The sequence below is a fragment of the Bos grunniens genome, chromosome 16 (genome assembly GCF_055505025.1).
Source record: "Bos grunniens cultivar Pamir isolate PY7600 chromosome 16, Bosgru_T2T1.0, whole genome shotgun sequence".
Taxonomy (NCBI): domain Eukaryota; kingdom Metazoa; phylum Chordata; class Mammalia; order Artiodactyla; family Bovidae; genus Bos; species Bos grunniens.
The window spans coordinates 39023995-39042375 of record NC_141180.1 but is presented as its reverse complement, the minus strand read 5'-3'; the positions used below and the strand labels follow the sequence as shown (position 1 = coordinate 39042375).

The 18381-nt window shown below is 55.7% G+C and overlaps 2 protein-coding genes across 13 annotated transcripts; one reads left to right on the top strand and one right to left on the bottom strand.

Annotated features, from left to right (window-relative positions):
* The first annotated feature begins 563 nt into the window (after positions 1–563).
* On the top strand, positions 564–13916 carry FBXO2 (F-box protein 2). 2 transcript variants are annotated; one of them, XM_086344481.1, is made up of 7 exons: positions 564–843; positions 7112–7261; positions 11571–11945; positions 12381–12510; positions 12580–12675; positions 13130–13268; positions 13483–13916. In XM_086344481.1, the coding sequence occupies exons 2-7, from the start codon at positions 7249–7251 to the stop codon at positions 13615–13617; spliced, it is 888 nt and encodes a 295-aa protein (XP_086200607.1). In that variant the 5' UTR covers positions 564–843; positions 7112–7248; the 3' UTR covers positions 13618–13916. The 2 variants fall into 2 exon arrangements, with proteins under 2 accessions (XP_086200607.1, XP_086200606.1); XM_086344480.1 differs by lacking the exons at positions 564–843; positions 7112–7261 and adding an exon at positions 8161–8296.
* On the bottom strand, positions 2669–8160 carry FBXO44 (F-box protein 44). Of its 11 annotated transcripts, none has more exons than XM_086344489.1 (6): positions 8027–8160; positions 6444–6718; positions 5254–5351; positions 4987–5082; positions 4743–4878; positions 2669–3825 (listed from the first exon to the last, which is right to left on the bottom strand). In XM_086344489.1, the coding sequence occupies exons 2-6, from the start codon at positions 6709–6711 to the stop codon at positions 3647–3649; spliced, it is 777 nt and encodes a 258-aa protein (XP_086200615.1). In that variant the 5' UTR covers positions 6712–6718; positions 8027–8160; the 3' UTR covers positions 2669–3646. The 11 variants fall into 11 exon arrangements, with proteins under 11 accessions (XP_086200615.1, XP_086200625.1, XP_086200618.1 ...); XM_086344499.1 differs by having other exon boundaries at positions 5225–5351; positions 6447–6718; XM_086344492.1 differs by having other exon boundaries at positions 6447–6718.
* Positions 13917–18381: the final 4465 nt, after the last annotated feature.

Below are 18381 nucleotides of genomic sequence, written 5' to 3'. Positions count from 1 at the left end.
GGCTTGGGTAAGTTTGGCCTCGTCCCAGGCCCCGCGGGCGTGACGGTGACCAGAATCCCTAGACTGTCTCCTGGCCAGGGTGCTGCTCTGGAGGTGAGGCGGCAATGGCCCCGGAAGCCTAGGATGCTCCGGGACAGCCAGGTGGGGAGGCGAGGGATTACGCGCCACGGCGACCAGACCCCGGCGATTGGCTCCGCCCCCGCCACGCCCCGCCACGCCCGGAAGGGGCTCCCTCCGTCTCTCTCCGCCTGCCGCGGGTGTCGGCCCGCAAGTGACGTTGTTCTCGGGTTCGGTCAACATTGGGAGACCCAGAGACCCGCAGCGCCTGACATCCAAGCCCCATCCCGCGCCTGTCGCCCCCCTACCCGTCCCCCGGCTGGCCTGAGACCTGGGCACGGGAAGGAGCGCTCCGCGGGACCGGAGCTCGGTATCGGCCTGGAGCCTGCGGCCTCCTAGGTGCCGTGCGCTCTCGCCCCGCCCCGCGCCTGCGTCACCGCGCCGCGCTCCGGCCGCCTCCCTCTGGGCCGCTCCTAGACCTCGCCAACCCAGCGCCGGAACCCCTTCACCCACCGTGTGCCAGGGAGTCTGGGGCCGCGTCAGGGGAGCTCCAGGCCTCAAGCGTTCCCTTCTAGGCGGCGGGCGGCTCAGCGGCGGGGACTGACCTTCTCTCCTCCTTCCCGGGAAGCCTCCTGACCCAGCTCCTCCCCTCTGGGGCCACTCCTTAGACAACTACCCGGGATCCCTGGACTCCGGGAGCGAAGTGGGTCTGGAGGGAGACTGCTGAAACTCTGGCCTTGAGCTTGGCTCCTACCATCTCTCGGGTAGCCCTCAATTAACTCAAAGGTAATCCACTCTGTGTTTTTTTGTTAAGATTAAGTTAATTCTTTTCTCTATTCAGGGCTTCCCTTGTGGCTCAGCTGGTAAAGAATCCGCCTGTAATGTGGGAGACCTGGGTTTGATCCCTGGGTTGGGAAGATCCCCTGGAGAAGGGAAAGGCTAGCCACTCCAGTATTCTGGTCTAGAGAATTCCATGGACTGTATAGTTCATGGGGTCGCAAAGAGTCGGACACGACTGAGCAACTTTCACTTTCTCTATTCAATAAATAATTAGCACCTACTTCAGGGGCTTCCCATGTGGCTCAGTGGTAAGGAATCCTCCTGCCGAACTGGAGACCTGGGTTAAATCCCTGGGTTGGGAAGATCCCCTGAAGGAGGGCATGGCAGCCCACTCCAGTATTCTTGCCTGGGAAATCCCATGGACAGAGGAGCCCAGGGGCTGCAGTGCATAGGGTCTCAAGAGTCGGACATGACTGAGCAACTGAAGAACAACACTTCAGGCAATCACAAAGGGTCATAAAGGCCCGCACTGCCCAGGGGTGCCTGATCCAGGCTAGGCTGTTAACTCAGGGCTGTGTCTCCTCCAAGACAGAGTGTCCTTTGCTGACTTGCCCTACAGTTAAGTGGGTGGTGGTTCTGAGACAGGCTGGGTGGGACCAGGGACTCTTTGCTGCAGGGCTTGCACCTGCTCAGAAGTCCCCTTGAGCAACAAAATACAAAGAAACTATAAGACACTGAAAATAACTGCCTGCACACTAAGTTGGGGGAAATTATGGACTAGATACAAAAGACCAAAAATCCAGTTGTCACTTCTGAAAAGCTGGGAGCAAAAGCAAATACTACAGATGCCCCCTCGCACACATCACCAAAGGGGTGGGCAAACTACCTAGGCCACCCCTCCAGCCCAAGCCCTGGACACACCCCTAACAACCCTACCGTCACCCTATGTAAGGAACCAGCTCACCGAGCTGAGTCCCCCCACCCCCACACCTGCTCCCACCCCTGCACTCCTGGAGCTAGCCAGGGAGCAAGGAAACCTGTTATTTGATTTCTTTCCCTCCAACTCTAGTGGAGGTCCCAATAAAGGCTTATTTGAACTTCTTATCTGGCATCTTATCAATTTCTGTTGATAAGGAGAGTGAAAACCCTGGTCAGTAACAGTCCCTGCCCTGGTTGAGGCCCTAATTTAGCTAACTGTTGAGTGAAGATAATGCAACCTAACAGTACTTATTGAGCATCTACTGTGTGCCAGGCACCCTTATAAATTCTTGAAAGTGAAAGTCACTCAGTCGTGTCTGACTCTGCGACCCCATGGACTATACAGTCCGTGGAATTCTCCAGGCCAGAATACTGGAGTGGGTAGACTTTCGATTCTCCAAGGGAATCTTCCCAACCCAGGGTTCGAACCCAGGTCTTTTGCATTGCAGGCGGATTCTTGACCAGCTGAGCCACTATAAATTCTTAGGCTTTATCCAATGTCAGTAAAGCTCTGGGCAGTGGGAAAAACAGCAGTAAGTACTGCCTGTGGTGGCACTGCTGACCCAGCAAGAGGTGTAGGCAAGAGCTGCCCAAGAAACCTGCATGCCTCACTCCCCAGCTGGTGGCCAGGCCTCCAGAGGAAGCCAGTAGTACTGGAGGGCTGCTGGAGTGTGGGGGTCAGCAGCTCTTCCAACGGTCTGTCCAAGGACCCTCATTCTTCGAAGTCTGGCTCCTGAAATGTCAACCCCTCTCTGTACCTTGGACAGAGCCATACAAGTTGTACCTTCTGCAGGTCAGAGGCAGGACCTCCCATGAAGTTTGCCATTTTCCCCCAGAAAACACAGGGCACATGTTGGGCTGGGAATACCTTTTATTTGGCCACATGCAGCAGGGGTAAGACCAGAGCACAGCTCTCTTTCCAGCATGAGGGAGAGGTGGGAATGTGGGCAGACAGGGTGGGGAGGTCCTGGGAATGGTAGTTCTGAGGGTAGGGTGGGGGCCTGGAATGCTCTCCAAGCTACAGAAAGCATGGTCTAGGCATGGAGGTGGACAGGTGGTTCTGGAAAACCCCTATCCTACTCATTCAGGGTTCACATATCCCAGTTCTCAGGGACCAGTCCTGGCACCCACCACCCCCCTGCCCTGGCTTACCCTGCACAGAATTCCAGGGGGGTCTTTTGGAGAGCCCTGCCCCCACTTAATACCTATGTGGCTTCTGGGGCTTCCCTGACAGTGAAGACTATCTAGACCTGGCCAGGACCCCACCCCACTGGGCCTGACTATCTCAGACCAGGCCTGAGCCTCTGGGCCAAAGCCACCTCCCTGAGTAGGGGCACAGAGTGAGAGAGTTTGAGGGTGGTAGAGAAAGGGGCAGAGGATGGGCCAGCAGAACCCTCTTTCCACTCCTAGACCTGTCTGAGCTACACGGTCACCTCCCAGCATCTGTACTACATAGGGCAGTCACAGGCTTTCTGGAAATCCTGACTGTCCCTGCTCTGAGGGCTCTCAGAGAAGACAGTGAGAAAATGGCCCAGGGAGAGAAGGTAGACACACAGATCTGGGTTACCAGCAGAGCTTGGAGACCCTCCCTCAGAGGTGACAGGGGGAGGAGCCTGGGGGAATGACCTGTACCTCCCTAACTTCAGGGGCCCCATCATTCAGACTGAGACCCCTGGCAGAGAACTAGCTACCCATAACATATGAAGGCTGCACAAAGAGGCTCCACAAAGTGGCAATTGGGGAGTTGGGGGCAAAGATAAACTAGGAAGTCGGGGGGAGCCTGGCCTCCACCTCCCTTTCCCAAGCCCAGCCCTTCTCTGACAGCAGTTTTTCAGTTGGGATTAGGTGGCTGGGGGCTCGGGGGTGTCATGGCAGTGGGGGCCCAATGGTGATGCTGCTGTTGGTGACCCTCGGGCCGTACCAGCCGGCCCAGTAGTGAGTGTCCACGCCGCCGTGCTGAAACCAGATATAGCGGACGCCAGGCGGATAGTTGGAGAAAGTGTGGGAGACCTGGTGGGGGGGGCGGCAGGGGAGGTAAGGAGAGTGGTCAGGAGAGTTGACCCCGAGGGTGGTACTGCCTGAGGGGATGATGGGGCCAGGATGGGCTGAGGGCTTAGTGCTTGACCCAGAGTCAGGAGAATGGAATTTGAGTCCTTACTCTGATTTGGGGCAGACTGCCTCCCTTGTCTATGCCTCAATTTCCTCATCTGTAAAATGAAGCAGAATCTTGCCAGATCCACTCCATGGGATTATGTAAGTGCAGCTCAAAGGAACTGAAGGAAACTTTGCAAGCTGCCAAAAGATGTCCAGTCATCACTGAGCACATGTGGCTATTTAAGTTAAAATTAATTAGTGTTAGATAAAATTAAAAATTCAGTTCCTCAGCTACACTACAAACTGGCTCTTACTAAGCTTTAAGTTGTTGCGTGTGGCTCTGGGCTATCAAACTGGACAGGGCAGACAGACCGTTTCTGTCACTGCAGAAAGTTCTACTGGAGATCACTGGTCTAGATCAGGAGTTAGGAAACTGGTCTAGGGGCCCACTACCTGGTTTTATAAATAAAGTTTTATTGGAACACAGCCATGCCCATTTGCTAAAGCTGCTTTCATGACAATGGCAGAGCTGATGAGCTGAGTAGTTGAGACAGAGACAATACAGCCTGCAAAGCTTAAACTATTTGTATCTGGCCTTTTAAGAAAAAGATCACTGAACCCTGACCTAGATAATAGTTATAACTGGTAGTAATTAGTAGTAGTCAACCTTTTTGAACATATCTTTACCAGCATCATTTCATTGAAGTCTTTTAAAGGTCAGAGCAGCCAAAGCCTAGGTCAGAAGCAGTGGAACTGGGATCTGAACCCAGGCCTGTGTGACTGCGGTCTCAGCCTTGGACAGTGTGCTCCCGTCCCCTTCCCGACTCACACACCTCCCTCCACTTGGCATCGCTCTTCTGCTGGATCATTGCTGGGTCTGGCTGGAAGGTCCCCAGAGGTGCGTGTGCTGACGACAGGAGCTGAACACACAGCTGGTACTTGGACCCGCAGTCTGGCCTGGCTGCGAACCTGCAGGCAGAGGGAGGCCCCATTAGGGCCTTGGAAATGGAGGGCAGGGTGGGGGTGGGGCACCTGAGTGGCAGGCTCCCCGCCCAAGGCCCCGCCCCAGGCACTCACCAGTCTTTGACCTCGATATCTGGCCGTGTGGTGTCCATCAGCTCCTCCCAGTACCCTTCGGCCTTGAGATCCACCACCTGGGACTTGAGGCAGGTGCTGGGGGTGGGTGGAGGGGTGGGAGGGGCTGGGGCTCGCTACCAGGGCCCTCTAGGGCTAGGCCTGCCCTTCCCAGAGCAGGAGTCCTCAAGGTGCAGTGACTTGGGCTTCCCCCGCCTCCCCGAGACCCCATGGATCTTACTAATAAGAAGTCACGAAGTATTTCTTGACCTGGTCATTGGGGAATTCCTTCCTCTGGTCTTTGGAGAGATCTTCCACCTTCCACTCGTCACCTCCATTCACGTCCAGGCTCCAGAATTCAAACCCCTCTGGCGGAAAAGCAGAGTTCACATCAAAGGGAGGCCCCCTAGTGGTCAGTGCCCAAGGGCCCCTTGCTTCCAGCATTTCTCCCTGGATTTCAGCAGCTGCCCTCAAGCCCACAGCTGGGGAACCCTGCACATCCAGTGTGCCAGGCGCCACCATGACTGACTTCTACTGGGAATCCTGACAGTGGGAATGACCAGATGACTTCTGTTAGGGAATGCTCTGACGCCAGGCAGATCTGGATCTAGTCCCAGCTCTACCAATACTGGACTCTGTGACCTTATGCAAGCTGCTTTCTCTGAGCCTTGGTTTCATCCTCTGTAAACTGGGGTCAGGTCAGAGACCGGAAAAGTCTTTCCACAAAGTGTCAGGTTTTGTGGGCTACATATTGACTATCACATAAAACCTTAGAAATTCTTCTTAGCTCCTGGGCCAGATTTGGCCTATGGACCATGGTATGTCAACTGCTGGTCAAGAACATAGCTGTTGGGGAGTCAAGTGAGGAGGCATCTGAAAGTTCTGGACAGCTTTGGGTGGTTTTATTATTTCACTCCAGAATTTGACCACATAATGGAGAATGAGGTTCTCATCCCATCCCAGTGTCTAATTAATCAGTTACAACACAGCAACAGAAAGGGGGGCCTCTGGATGACCACAGAAGTCATGTTTCGCCTGCGGTTGGAATGTGTTGGAAAGAAGATTGGATCTCTCCCTCTTTCATGAGCAAAGTCCCCTTTGTCCTCTGGGACACTCCTAGTAGGCTTAATCCTGGAGTCTGGGAACCAGGCCAAGAAAATATGGTTCTGACTTCTGGGTCTTGTGTCCTGGGCACAATTAGTTCCAACTGGCCAACATTCCTTCTCCTCAGAAAGGTCACTGAGTAATAGAGTGGAATAGGAAATGCCACTGTTGGCCTCAGTTTTCCCATCTGAAAGATGGGTGCCTAACAGCACCTACCTCTTAGGATTAAGGTGAGAGGATGAAAGGCATTAAGCCCCCTAAAGTGCCTGGCTGGCTCATAATAAGTGCTTAATGAATGTTAGCTGACATCACAACAGTGTGTGTGTTTGGGGGCATGTCAGAGCCAGTCAGCATACCACCTTCGGCACATGGATTATGCAGGAGGTTCCTGCGGAGGCTGCGGAGGAAGTAGAAGACCTTCCAGTCGGCCACGGGTTGGTCCCAGTCCTCAGTGATGAAGCCCTCGCGCAGGCACTTGCGCTTCCAGAGGGTCACGAGGTCGATGAGGTCGCGCCAGAGGCTGCAGACCAGGCGGCAGCGCAGGAGCAGCTGGCGGGCGGGCACGTGTGTGAACAACTCGAGCAGGATATTCTCAGGCAGCTCGTTGATGTTCCCCACCGCCATAGCTCTCCTGTGGGCGTTGACAAGCTACACTGCAGACCTGGCCTCCTCCCGAAACCAGGTAGTCGCAGCACCCTGTGGTGGAGGTTCTCCTCCCAGCTCTGCCACTGATTGTCTCAGGAAAGTCACCGGGCTTCTCTGAGCCTCAGTTTCCTGCTCTGTAAAATGGGGCTAGGAACAGTACTTACCTCCTGGAAAGGGTTCAAGGACCCCTCTCAGGAGAAGCTCAGTAAAAGGTGAGCTCTGGTTTGTTTGTTTGTTTGTTTTTAACTGTCACCTCACAATAGCCCCTAAGGGAGGCGAAGGAGGCAGAAGAGGTGGGGTCTGCCCGAGGCCAAACGGACAGGAGCAGCGGAAAGGAGCCTGAGCCCTTTCTGAGTCTAGAGCCAGCCTTTTTCAATAGGCCAGTCTTTCGCCTGGAAATATGAACGCAAAGCCCCGCAGCCTGTCTGGCAAAACAGAGGAGGGGAAAGCATAATTGTCATTGTCTTCGACCGACGTCCAAAGGGCTCAAGCCACTTTTCCGAGACCACGGAGGAAATGACCTGCCTGGGTGAGACTGAAGAAGCGGTAGGCGAGGGCGAGCCGCCTTTCCTATACCCCCACCCCCATCCCCGTGGCTGGGCTCCAGGCCCAGGTGCCCTCGCGCGTCTTCGACTTCCCATCTCTCCTTGTGGCTTTCAAAGTCTAGGCTTGGACCCCTGCGCATCGATGGCGACCCCACTTGGGGCTCTCGCCCGCGCGGCCGCTCGAGGCCGCGCCGCGCAACCCAGCCGCCTGGGCCTTGTTCGCGCTGGGCCTCTCTCGGCACACTGCGGCGGGGCTCGGAACCGCCGAGGTCCCCGGCTCCCGGAACCCGCATCCTCGCCCCGGCGCTCCCCGCGCCAACTCCCACCGGTCACCTGCGCTGGGCCGCCGCTGTGCGATCCCGCTTGGCCGCCGGGGCTGAGCCTGCCTGGACCTGCAGTAGCGGTGGGTGCGGCCTCGCCTCCGCGGCCGACCAAGCCCCGCCCTGGCCCCGCCCCCGCAGCCCGCTCCGGGCCCTGCCGCTTGGGGAGCATCAGGCTTGGGACGCGCCCCTCACCGATGTAGGAAAATTACCTGGGGTGGCGCTGGTCGGCGGGGGGGGCGGGCGGTGCCAGGAGGAGCTTCTGTTCTCTTCCTCCGCCTGGGCCGCGCACCCCGCACCCTCCGCGTGAGCCAGACTCTACCCGCCCCCGCACCGCCTCCTCCGAGCAGTCACCCCAGGAGGGCGCTGGGAGACGCCCGGAATGGGCTCCCCCTCCTCCTACATTAAAAAACAAAAACAAAACCCGACCTTTCCAGGCCTCCTGGGTCCGCCAAGGAACCGAGAGCCTCCGGCCTCTAGCCGATCGCTCCGGACTGCAGGGCGTCCCGGCGCGGGGCCAAACGCTGGGCGGGGGCGGAGGCGGGGGCCTTTAAAAGGCTCAGTCCGCCGGGACCCGACTCAGACGCGGGCAGCGCCTTGACTCGCCGCCGCCGCGGGACTCGGACAGCCCCGCAGCGCTCCGGGTCCTCCTCCTCTCGCGAACGCCCTCCGCAACGATGGACGGAGACGGTGACCCAGGTAGCCGCCGCCACTGGATCCACTCTCTCAGTCCAGGAGGGGTGACCGGGGCAGGCGGGCGAATGCTACGGAGAGGGGGCATCAGAGAGCGAGGGGGCCCCCCAGACCCAGAGCGGCAAACTTTCACCCAAGCGGAGCCCTTGAGACAGTCTCTAAGGAGCACAGCCTTCTGTCTGATATCTTGATGTACAGAGGCCTTGAGAGATGACAGGCAAAGGGAGGACTCCTGGGTCCCATTTAATCCGCAGATATCATAGGAGTGATCCATGTTCCTTCCTCCTCCTGGTTTCTTGAGGGTCTAATTGGACCGGGGTCTGGGACCCATCTGCCATGGAAGAGGCCACAAGCCTTTTTATTCCATCAGCTTTTTGCATTTGCCAACTCTGGGCCGTGAGTTGTCTGAATCCCCACGAATTTCTTGGGGTTACTGGCCTCTCCCTACCTTATCCAAGCCTTCCTCCTGGGATCCCTTGTCTGGAGGGGCTATCCTCATTTGGTTGGCTGGATGCCCAGTGGGCACCAGGCCAGTGGTGAGAGAGTTCAGGCATCAGCTCTAGCTGATGCTTAGAGCCCTTTGAGACTGCCCAGTCATCTTGTCTGGCACCAAAGACCCCCTCCTCATCTCTAGGACTTCCCGCTGGGCCTGGAGGGGGTGCTTGCTGAGTCAGGGTAGAAACAAGACCTGCCCATTCCCAGATTCCCTCACCCCTTTGTCATCAGGCCCATCTGAGAGGCCATTGCTTGGGGGAGACAATGGGTAACAGTGATGCTCACTAGGGTGGCTGAGTTGCCCTGCCCCCTAGCCTCTAGCCTGAGTTGCCTCTAGCCCTGAAAATCCTACCTCCTTCAGCTCTTGCTCCCAATCCATGGCCCCCTTGCCACACCTTTCATAGGACCCAGAATGGGTTCCTGCTTTTTCCCAGGGCCCAGCTATTCCCCGGACTCAAGGGCCCAATCCAAGTGAGTGAATAAGCCTCGGAGGCAGTTTCCAGGACCCAGATAACTTTCCGAAGGCAACAATGTGGGGAGTTGTATTTGCTCCAGAGGGGGTGGGGGGCCTGTAATCAGATCTGGGGCCTTGAGTGCCAGGCCTGGGGCCAGGAGAGGGGACTGGGTGAGGTGCACCTTTCTGGGGAGCATCAGGTGTCCACCAGGGCCAGGGCAGGGCAGGGCAGGGGGAGGGGTAGAGAGGTGAGGACACTGGGCCCAGCTCCCTGGAGAGCCGTGGGCAGCAGGGCAGGCAGGTGACATGGCTTCAGGGCAGGCATTTTCCTCTCCGCCATCCCCACAGTTCTATGGTGTGACTTGGGAGAGGCCAGTAAGCCTCTCTGGGCCTCAGTTTCCTCCTGGCCAGAGGGGTGGGTAAAGCACCATATCATAAAGATGTGGCAAAAAAGAAAAAAAAAAAAAAAGCTAATAATGAAGGGAACTGTGCTAACTAATAAGATCCACTGAATAAGATATACTGAGGACTCTCTGTGTACTCTGGGCTCTGAAGAGGTAATCCCTGATTCGGCTCTCAGGGGTCTGACTGGGGTTTAGGGGTGGGGAATGCTGCATGTGAGGAGGTGAAGGACCTGGCCAGGTCCTGGCAACCCCTAGCCTTGGGTCTGGGCCCTACCTGTTCCTCCCCTGGTGCCTGGCCTGTTTTCACCACTGCCCTGGCTTTCCAGGGCCCAGCCCTTAAGGAACCCTCCCCACCCCTTCCTACGTCTGAGAGCAATGGCCTCCCCTATCACTCAGAGTGGCTCCATCTCCTCCCCACCGTCTCCAGGGACACTGGGCACACAGTATCTGCTTATTCAAGGCGTGAATGGCCCAGCTGAGGCCAGCCAGGATCCAAGAGACAGTTCAGCCCACAGCTCCTGACATGGGTCCCTATCATAATTTAGAATGCCCTTGCCCACTCCTCAGTGGAGGTGATCATCAGTACCATCTGAATGCCTTGGCACAGGGATTATTCCTATTTTATAGACAAGGGAGCTGAGGACCAGGGATAGGAAAAGGAGTGAAGAAACCCTCCTTCCCAAGTACGTATTACACCTCCCTGTTTGACACACACACTGTCTTTTAAGGAGCCTCCCTCCCCCATCCCCAAGCCCCTGTTTCTTCTTCCTTTCAGGCCTCAGGTCCCTGTGTCCCCTGCCTGAATACCAGCATTGTGACCTTTGACAAGTCATTCCACACCTCTGAGCCTGAGCATTTTCACCTGTGAAATCAAAATTATAACTCCCAACTCCAGGAATCATTTTCTCAAGGCTCTGGTGGTTAAAGGCAGCTCTGGAGCCTGACGATGTGCTCAGTTGCCTCCGTGATGTCTGATTCTTTTTGACCCCATGTGACCAGGCTCCTCTGTCCATGGGATTCTTCAGGCAAGAACACTGGAGTGGGTTGCCATGCCCTTCTCCAGGGGATCTTCCTGACCCACGGATGGAACTCACATCTCTTGTATCTCCTGCATTGGCAGGCGGGTTCTTTACCACTAGCATCACCTTGGAAGCCCCATTGCCTGGGTTCAAATTCAGGTTCCAGTCACTCATTTGCTGTGTGATCCTGGGTGGTTTCACCTTTCAGTGCCTCAGTTTCCTCATCAATGGAATGGGACGATAATACCGACAACCTTGAAGAGATGCTGTGATGATTTAAAGAGTAAATGCAATTTAAATGCTTAGAATGAAATAGGGCCTAACTGTTGGTAGTGTTAGTCGCTCAGTCACGTCCAACTCTGCAACCCCATGGACTGTAGGCCCTCAAGGCTCCTCAGTCCATGGAATTCTCCAAGCAAGAATACTGGAATAGGTAGCCATTCCTTTCTCCAGGGGATCTTCCTAACCCAGGAGGGGTTAGATAAAAGCTAGGAAGGGCGGAACTTCCAACGGTGAGGTGAGAGGACTTTGTAATAGGGGAGGTCCAGGAGGGCTCCTTTGAGGAGGTGACTGGAGCAGAGATCTCAGAGGGCTGTTCGGAGGGATAAGGGACTTCCATGTGTCAGAAATATCATCAGTTATTGCTCTCGGCTCAGGTATGTATGTGGTGTACTGGCCCTGCAAGGGAAACAGTCCTCTGAGGCCACTCTTCAGACCTGGGGCTGGTCGGTGGCCCTGGTCCCCTGGGCTTCCTCCACAAGGCCCTACTCTCGGGTCACGGAATCCGGCCCCAGTTGCGGACTGTCGGAGCGTGGGTGGAGGCGATGCCCTTCACATAGAGGTTGTGGGGCGCGGCGGGGGACAGTCGTGGGGAGTCTCAGCCGCACCCCTGCCCCGCCCACCCTCAGAGAGCGTGGGCCAGCCGGAGGAGGCAAGCCCGGAAGAGCAGCAGGAGGAGGCGAACGGCGGGGAGGAGGCGAACGGCGGGGAGGAGCGACCCGAGGACGACGGGGAGGAGGAGGCGGCATACCTGGACGAGCTGCCCGAGCCGCTGCTGCTGCGTGTGCTGGCCGAGTTGCCGGCTGCCCAGCTGGTGCAGGCCTGCCGCTTGGTGTGCCTGCGCTGGAAGGAGCTGGTGGACGGCGCCCCCCTGTGGCTGCTCAAATGCCAGCAGGAGGGTCTAGTGCCCCAGGACGGCCCCGAGGACGAGCGCGACCACTGGCAGCAGTTCTACTTCCTCAGCAAGCGGCGGCGCAACCTGCTGCGCAACCCGTGTGGGGAAGGTGAGGGGTCGCGCCCTGTCACCCTGGCCTTGGGATCTCAGCTTCCCCTTCCATACAATGGGCCGTAACAAGGCCAGCTTGCTTTGAGCGGTAGATGAGATAAAGTGCTTGGCGCTGTGCCCAGCACAGAGTATCCCCAATACGTACTGTAGTATTATCTTTCTGTCTTGCTCCCTGGGTTAGGTTTGGGGGGGTCCTCTTTCCTTGGGGATCCTTCCATCCCCGGGGACCTGGGGCAAGACAGGTTCCACGGAAGACCCTCCCGAGAGCGTGAGAAAATCCGGGGGAAAACCAGAAGTGCTCACCGTTCCCACCTCCCTCTGCCCAACGTTCAAGGACCACATTTGCCCTCCCTCCACGATGGGGGCAAGAGCCAGTCTCCCCACACCCTCGCAGGGACTGGGTGGCCAGCATGGGGCTGTCGTGTTCCTACAGAGGACCTGGAGGGCTGGTGCGACGTGGAGCACGGTGGGGACGGCTGGAGGGTGGAGGAGCTGCCGGGAGACTGTGGGGTGGAATTCATCCATGATGAGAGCGTCAAGAAGTACTTCGCCTCCTCCTTCGAGTAAGAAGGGGGACGGATGGGAAGGGGAGGGGAGGAGCCTCCACTCCATCCTAACCCCCAGTCTCCCAGGTGGTGTCGCAAAGCGCAGATAATTGATCTGCAGGCTGAGGGCTACTGGGAGGAGCTACTGGACACCACTCAGCCGGCGATCGTGGTGAAGGACTGGTGAGCGGCCAGGGGGCTAGGGGAGTGGGGTCGAGGGCCAACTGGAACCGGCTACTCCGCTTCAGGGACCCCTGCCTCCCTACTCTAGAGGCTGCGACAACATGGGCTACGGGTTTTCAGGAGAAGGTGGAAATCTGCCTCCCCTCTTGAGTTTTAAATGTTGACAAGCTTTTTTGGTTTTGTTTTTCAATATCCATCTGCGATCCAAACAAGAAGTTTCTCGGCAGGTTTGGTTTTGGTCCCAAAGTTCGGTCTGGCCCATCTGGGATTTAGTTATTGGGTTCGGACCTTGAGCGAGTCATTTTCTCTCTCCGTCCTTGGTTGCCTTATCTGTAAAATGGGGTCATTGGTAGTACGGGCCGGCAGGATTAATTTCCGTTAAGAGCTGGCCCCAGAGTACCTGCTCTGCAGGGCTGAAGCCTGCCCGGGGCGCTCGCTCTCTCCCTCGGGGTAGGTACTCTGGTCGCAGAGACGCCGGCTGCCTGTACGAGCTCACCGTGAAGCTGCTGTCGGAGCACGAGGACGTGCTGGCCGAGTTCAACAGCGGGCAGGTGGCAGTGCCGGCGGACAGCGACGACGGTGGCTGGATTGAGGTGAGCTCGGAGTCCGGAGGGTGGCGGGCGGGGCCTGGACGCGAGGGGCGGGGCTTGTGGGCGGGGCTAGCCTTGACAGTAGGAGAGACCCGGAGCAGGGATGCTGCGCTGAAAAGTCCAGGGGACTAGAGGAGAGTCAGGGCGCCGGGGTAGGGGTGGCTGGGGGAGGCCCCAGGGCTCTGAGTCTGACCCTCTCCTAACTCCCCATCCCCAGATCTCCCACACCTTCACCGACTATGGGCCCGGCGTCCGCTTCGTCCGCTTCGAGCACGGGGGACAGGACTGCGTCTACTGGAAGGGCTGGTTTGGGGCCCGGGTGACCAACAGCAGCGTGTGGGTGGAGCCCTGAGTGACCTGTCCTCTAGCCTCTCCCAGCTGCCTTGGAAGGGCAGAGGCCCGGGATTAGATAGGCCTTAGTAGCATCCTCACCCTCCCCACCCCCTCGCACTCCTCTCTGTCCCATACTCTAAGCCCAGCCCCCACACAGGAAGAGAGAGGTTTTGCTGGTATATATTTGCATCCATAAAATAAGATGGGTGAGGGTGTGGGTCTGCACTGGGCCGACCACTAAATCCCCTAGCACTCGTCCTCTAGCACAGTGCCTGCCACTGTGGGCGTTCAATAAATATTATTTGTCGGAGGAAGGAATGAATGAACAAATGGATGAATGAACCACCCTCCCTTTGCTTAGTCTCTATCTCTTGAGGGCCTCTGGCTCAGGCTGGAAAAATACTTGGTGGGGTTCCAGCTGCTCTGGTTTCCAGGGGCCCTTGGGCGGGTGCAGAGCCAGCCGGGCCTGGACCTGCGGGACAAAGGCTGGGATTGTGAGGCCAAGGATGGGGAGCTGAGCCTGGCGCCTGACTGACACCCAAACTGCCCAGAAGCCAGAACAGGGCGTGTGTGGGGGCTCCCTTCCTGGCCTCTCTTGATCCCCTGCCCTGTTCCTTTCTGAAGGCAGGATGGTGAGTGAGGCAGCACCTAGTCTACGGTACCAGTTCTCTTGGGCCCACGATTAGTGCTAGTGGCTCAAGGTGGGAGACTGGGGGGAGGGTGACCAGGTGGGAGGCACAAGAAAAGTCAGCTTGGTGTCTCTCTTCAGTTCATACCCACTTCATGCTGTCTTCCTTGGCCTAGTATCGGATTGAACAGGAGTCATTAGCATCTAGTCTCATGGGTCATTTTCCAAGCCCTGCCCAAGGCCAGCCCCTGGCACTAGTTCAAAGGGAGAGGTGGAGGGAAGGATGTGTACCAGGCTCTGGGACAGGAACTCTTTTTCTGGCCTCCCCAGTAGCTCTCAAGCCCAGCCTCCTCCCCAGGCCTCTCAGCTGCTGGTCTTGGGGGTGGTTGAGGGTCTTGAGAAATCTGTTCTCTCCAAAAGGATGACCAATAAAATCTCCTTGCCCCTCCAGCTTTCCTTGATGCCACCTGCTGGCCAGTGGGCTTGCAGAGTTTAAACAGCAGCCTGTCTGCATTTGTTCTTTGGTTCATTTATTCACCCATGATTCCTGAAGTCCCAACCTGGGGCCAGGCCTAGTGCAGGGTCCTAAGGTTACAAGGTGGAGAAAGACAGTCCTTGTCCCTGGAAAAGTCAACTTCCTGGCCACATCGAGGATGGGCATATGGGGAAGGGCTATATCCTATCTAATGGTGGAGATATGCTCCCTGCTCTGGGAGCATCCTCAGTCAGATAGGGAAGACACATCCCTGAAAACTCCGAGTCTGAAGGTGCAGCCGTAGCCCTCTGTCCCGTGAGCACCCTTGGCCCTTTCTAGAGGATTTCACAGTCCAGTGGGAAAGGTGTTGCTCACACGTACCTGAGTTGTCTATCAGACAGGGTAAGCAATACCTTACCTTGGCAGCCCAGTTTGCTGAGGAGCCATGAAGGAAGAGGGTAGCCCCTTGAGCTCCCAGCTTTAAGTAAAAGAGTAAAGGGCAAGGTGATACTTTGGGAGTGAGGGAATAGGATGGGCACATGGGGAGCCAGATGGGGATGAGTCAGGACCAGAGACCACCCTGGGGGTTTGGGAAGAGGTTCGACAGAGAGTTGCAGTGGGTACGAGAGGCCAGGAATCTGAGTCCAGGGGTCCACAAGGACTCGGTGTTAGGGCATGAGTATGGGAGGCATGAAAGGTGCTGTAGGTAGGGAGAACTCCCCTACCTACAGGGGGTGTTCGGGAAAGAGGGCCATAAGGAGTCTGGGCTGGAGATATAGGAGTTGCAGTGTCTGTGGTCTTCAGCCAAAGCCAAGGGCACTGTGAGATCTGGAAACAAGTGTGGAATGAGGCAGGGAACCCTTGGCCTCTGAGGCCACGATGGGGAAGACAGCAGCCAGGGAGGTGGGGGTCAAGTGAATAGGAGAATGCAAGCTCAGGAAGGCCCTCTCCAGCCAACTGCCAGCTCTCAGAGGAAGGAGCCAGAGGGACAGAGGCCAGATTCTTTCCCCAGGGCACAGGGCCCACAGAGGAGACCCAAGGGGCTCAGATAATGGGGTGCTCCAGACTGTCCCTGCGTGTCTGTCCCTGGAGGAACAGTGGATACCTGGTGGTGGTTACCTTTGGGAGAAAAGACGGCTTCTCGTGCATCATCCAAGGGCTGACAATGGGGGTATGGGGGCCTGCAGGTCTCCCTGTGTACGGGGTACCCTCACACCACACTGCCTATAACCCAGTTAGATGTGGGGGAGGGGGCAAGGGCATCATTACCCCCCTTCTGCGCATAAGGAGGCTCGAATGAGAGACTTTCCTGCCGTATGACGTGAAGAATAACTGGAGAAGCACGAGTTCTGATCCAGGTGCGTCTGACTCCAAAGAGCCAGGTTTATTGTCCCCTACGTGGGTGTGGAAATTTGACCGCTACCGCAGGCTGCGATCAGCCTCAAGGCAAGAAAACAAAACCTAGTCGCTGTCCAGCAGGGGGAGCCCGAGGGCCCTGAGAGTGTGAAAGCCAGAGATAGTGGACTGGTTGGCCACTTAGCTCAAAGGCACCTGAACGTGATTAAGGAGAGGCCTGCCTGGCCCTAAGATTTCTGCCTAATCAACTGATATTTTTAAGCACTTTCTCTCTGCTAGTCTAGATGGAGAAACATAAACACATGCAGTTAAATAAATAGGATAATTACAAACATGATATAACACTTAGAGACAACAGGCACTACTACAAGAGATTTACATATATTGATTCATCATAATAACTTTATGAAGTAGGAACCATTATTATTAATATTTCCATTTTTACGTATGAGAACTGAAGCACAGAGAGGTAAAGCAAGTTGTCTGAGCCACACAGCTAGTAAGCGGTAGAACTGGAGTTCTACCCAGCCACTTAGGCACTTGACCTCTATAGCATAGTGAAAAAGTCGAGAGTGAGCATGGGAGTGCTGCTGTGCACGGTCAAGGTGATCAGGGAGGATGTCTCTGAGAAAGTGATATTCGAATGGTGATGAGAGACCAGATATCTGGGGGAAGAACATTGCAGGAGTTGTAAATTCAAAGCCCCAGGGTTGGGAATGAACTTACTCACAGATTAGAAAGGCAACCAGCGTGACTGGAGCTGAGTGAACAAGTGGGGAAGTGGTTTGACGTGAAGTTGGAGACGTTGGCGGATGATCCTGAGAGTTTCCGGAGCATCTACCGCGTGATCTGTCTAAAAAGCTATAAATGCTACAAGAAGCAGAGATACTATCAGTGTCCTTTAAGGAAAAAAAATCTCTTCTGTCTAGCAGGAGCTGGGGATGAGGAGTTAGAGGTGTGAGCATGTGTGCTCAGTTGTGTCCAACTCTTTGATGACCCCATGGACTGTAGCCTGCCAGGCTCCTCTGTCCATGGGATTTCCCAGGCCAGAATACTGGAGTGGGTTGCCATTTCCTCCTCCAGGGGATCTTCCCAACCTAGGGATTGAACCTGTATCTCCTGCACTGTCAGGGGAATTCTTTACCACTGAGCCACCTTTAGAAATTTACAGTCTAGTGGATGAAACCAAATTTTCAGAGAAACAGGATGAAGAGGATGATAGTGATGATGGTGGTGAGGGTGATAGGCATTTGCTGAGGACTTTCTGCTGCCAGTTCCTGTGCTAAGCACACAGCCTTGTTTAATCTGCTCAATGGCCCTCTCTGGTAGATACAGGCACTCCCATTTTATTAATGAAAGAGATAAGACTCATATGTTGGGTAACTAGCCTAGGGTCATATGACGAGTAAGTAGTTGAGCTGGTCCTAGCTACTCCACTGTGGTACAGGGTCCAAGATGAGTATGTGCCAGAGGACAGAGTTGGGGAAGGGGAAGTGGAAAGAGTTGGAAATGACAAGGACTGTGAGGCCTCTGGGCTTCTCTGCTTATTATCGCCCCAGGCAGAAAGAGGGGGTACTAAGGGGCCTGGGCCATTTTGGTTAAGGGGTCAGGGAAGATAAGATGAATTTTCTTTTAGACTTCTTGGTGGAAATCTATTTAACCATTTTGAAATGGCTAAAAGTCCCTCTTTCCCTTTCTGATTTACTTTGTAAATCTGGATTTTTTTTTTTTTTTTTTTGTACGTGGTATGGGTTTGCTTGGGGATGTAGAGGGAGGATGGAAGGAAGCGCCAGTTCCTCTAAGCACCGCTAGGTGTCAGCATTGTCAAGGGAGTCCCCAGGCGGGGTCGGTTTTGGCCAGTTATCTGCAGAGGAAGTGGTCTTCGAAGTCAGAATCTGAATCCAAATCCTGATTTCTTTCCGTGGACTCGGATTGAATCTGGGTCCTCAGAGGCTGAGCTCCCTCCTCTCCGTTGGAACTGGTCTTATGGCAAAGGCTCCTGAGAAACATGTAGGAGGCTGGGTCCTCTGAGGCCTGAGTCCTGTAAGACTGGAAAGGGCTGATGGTCTCCAGGGATCCAGCCCCAAACGGATCTGGGGGCCAAGGTCCTCCCAGCCTGTCCCTGCCTCAGCAGAACTCCAGGCCTTCCTTGTGGCCCCTTGCTTACAATGAACACAGAATACCCAGGCAGATCCAATCCTGATCTCCTGGTGAGTAATGACTTTGCTATTTTTTTCCCCATAAATTAAACCTAATCTTGTGTTGACTCTGCTGAACAAGGAGAATAATGAGGAAGATTAAGATGAGATGGTATTCATTCTCCT

Bases quoted from the DNA above. Each gene is read 5' to 3' on its own strand.
- FBXO44 (XM_086344489.1), bottom strand. From the start codon at position 6,711: ATGGCGGTGGGGAACATCAACGAGCTGCCTGAGAATATCCTGCTCGAG. The intron at 5,083-5,253 runs GTCAAGAAATAC...ACCCACCCCCAG, and splicing joins AGGAATTCCCCAATGACCAG to CACCTGCCTCAAGTCCCAGG. The intron at 3,826-4,742 runs GTGTGTGAGTCG...CCCCCCCACCAG, and splicing joins GCGATGCCAAGTGGAGGGAG to GTCTCCCACACTTTCTCCAA.
- FBXO2 (XM_086344480.1), top strand. From the start codon at position 8,275: ATGGACGGAGACGGTGACCCAG. The intron at 12,511-12,579 runs GTAAGAAGGGGG...CCAGTCTCCCAG, and splicing joins TACTTCGCCTCCTCCTTCGA to GTGGTGTCGCAAAGCGCAGA. The intron at 13,269-13,482 runs GTGAGCTCGGAG...CCCCATCCCCAG, and splicing joins ACGACGGTGGCTGGATTGAG to ATCTCCCACACCTTCACCGA.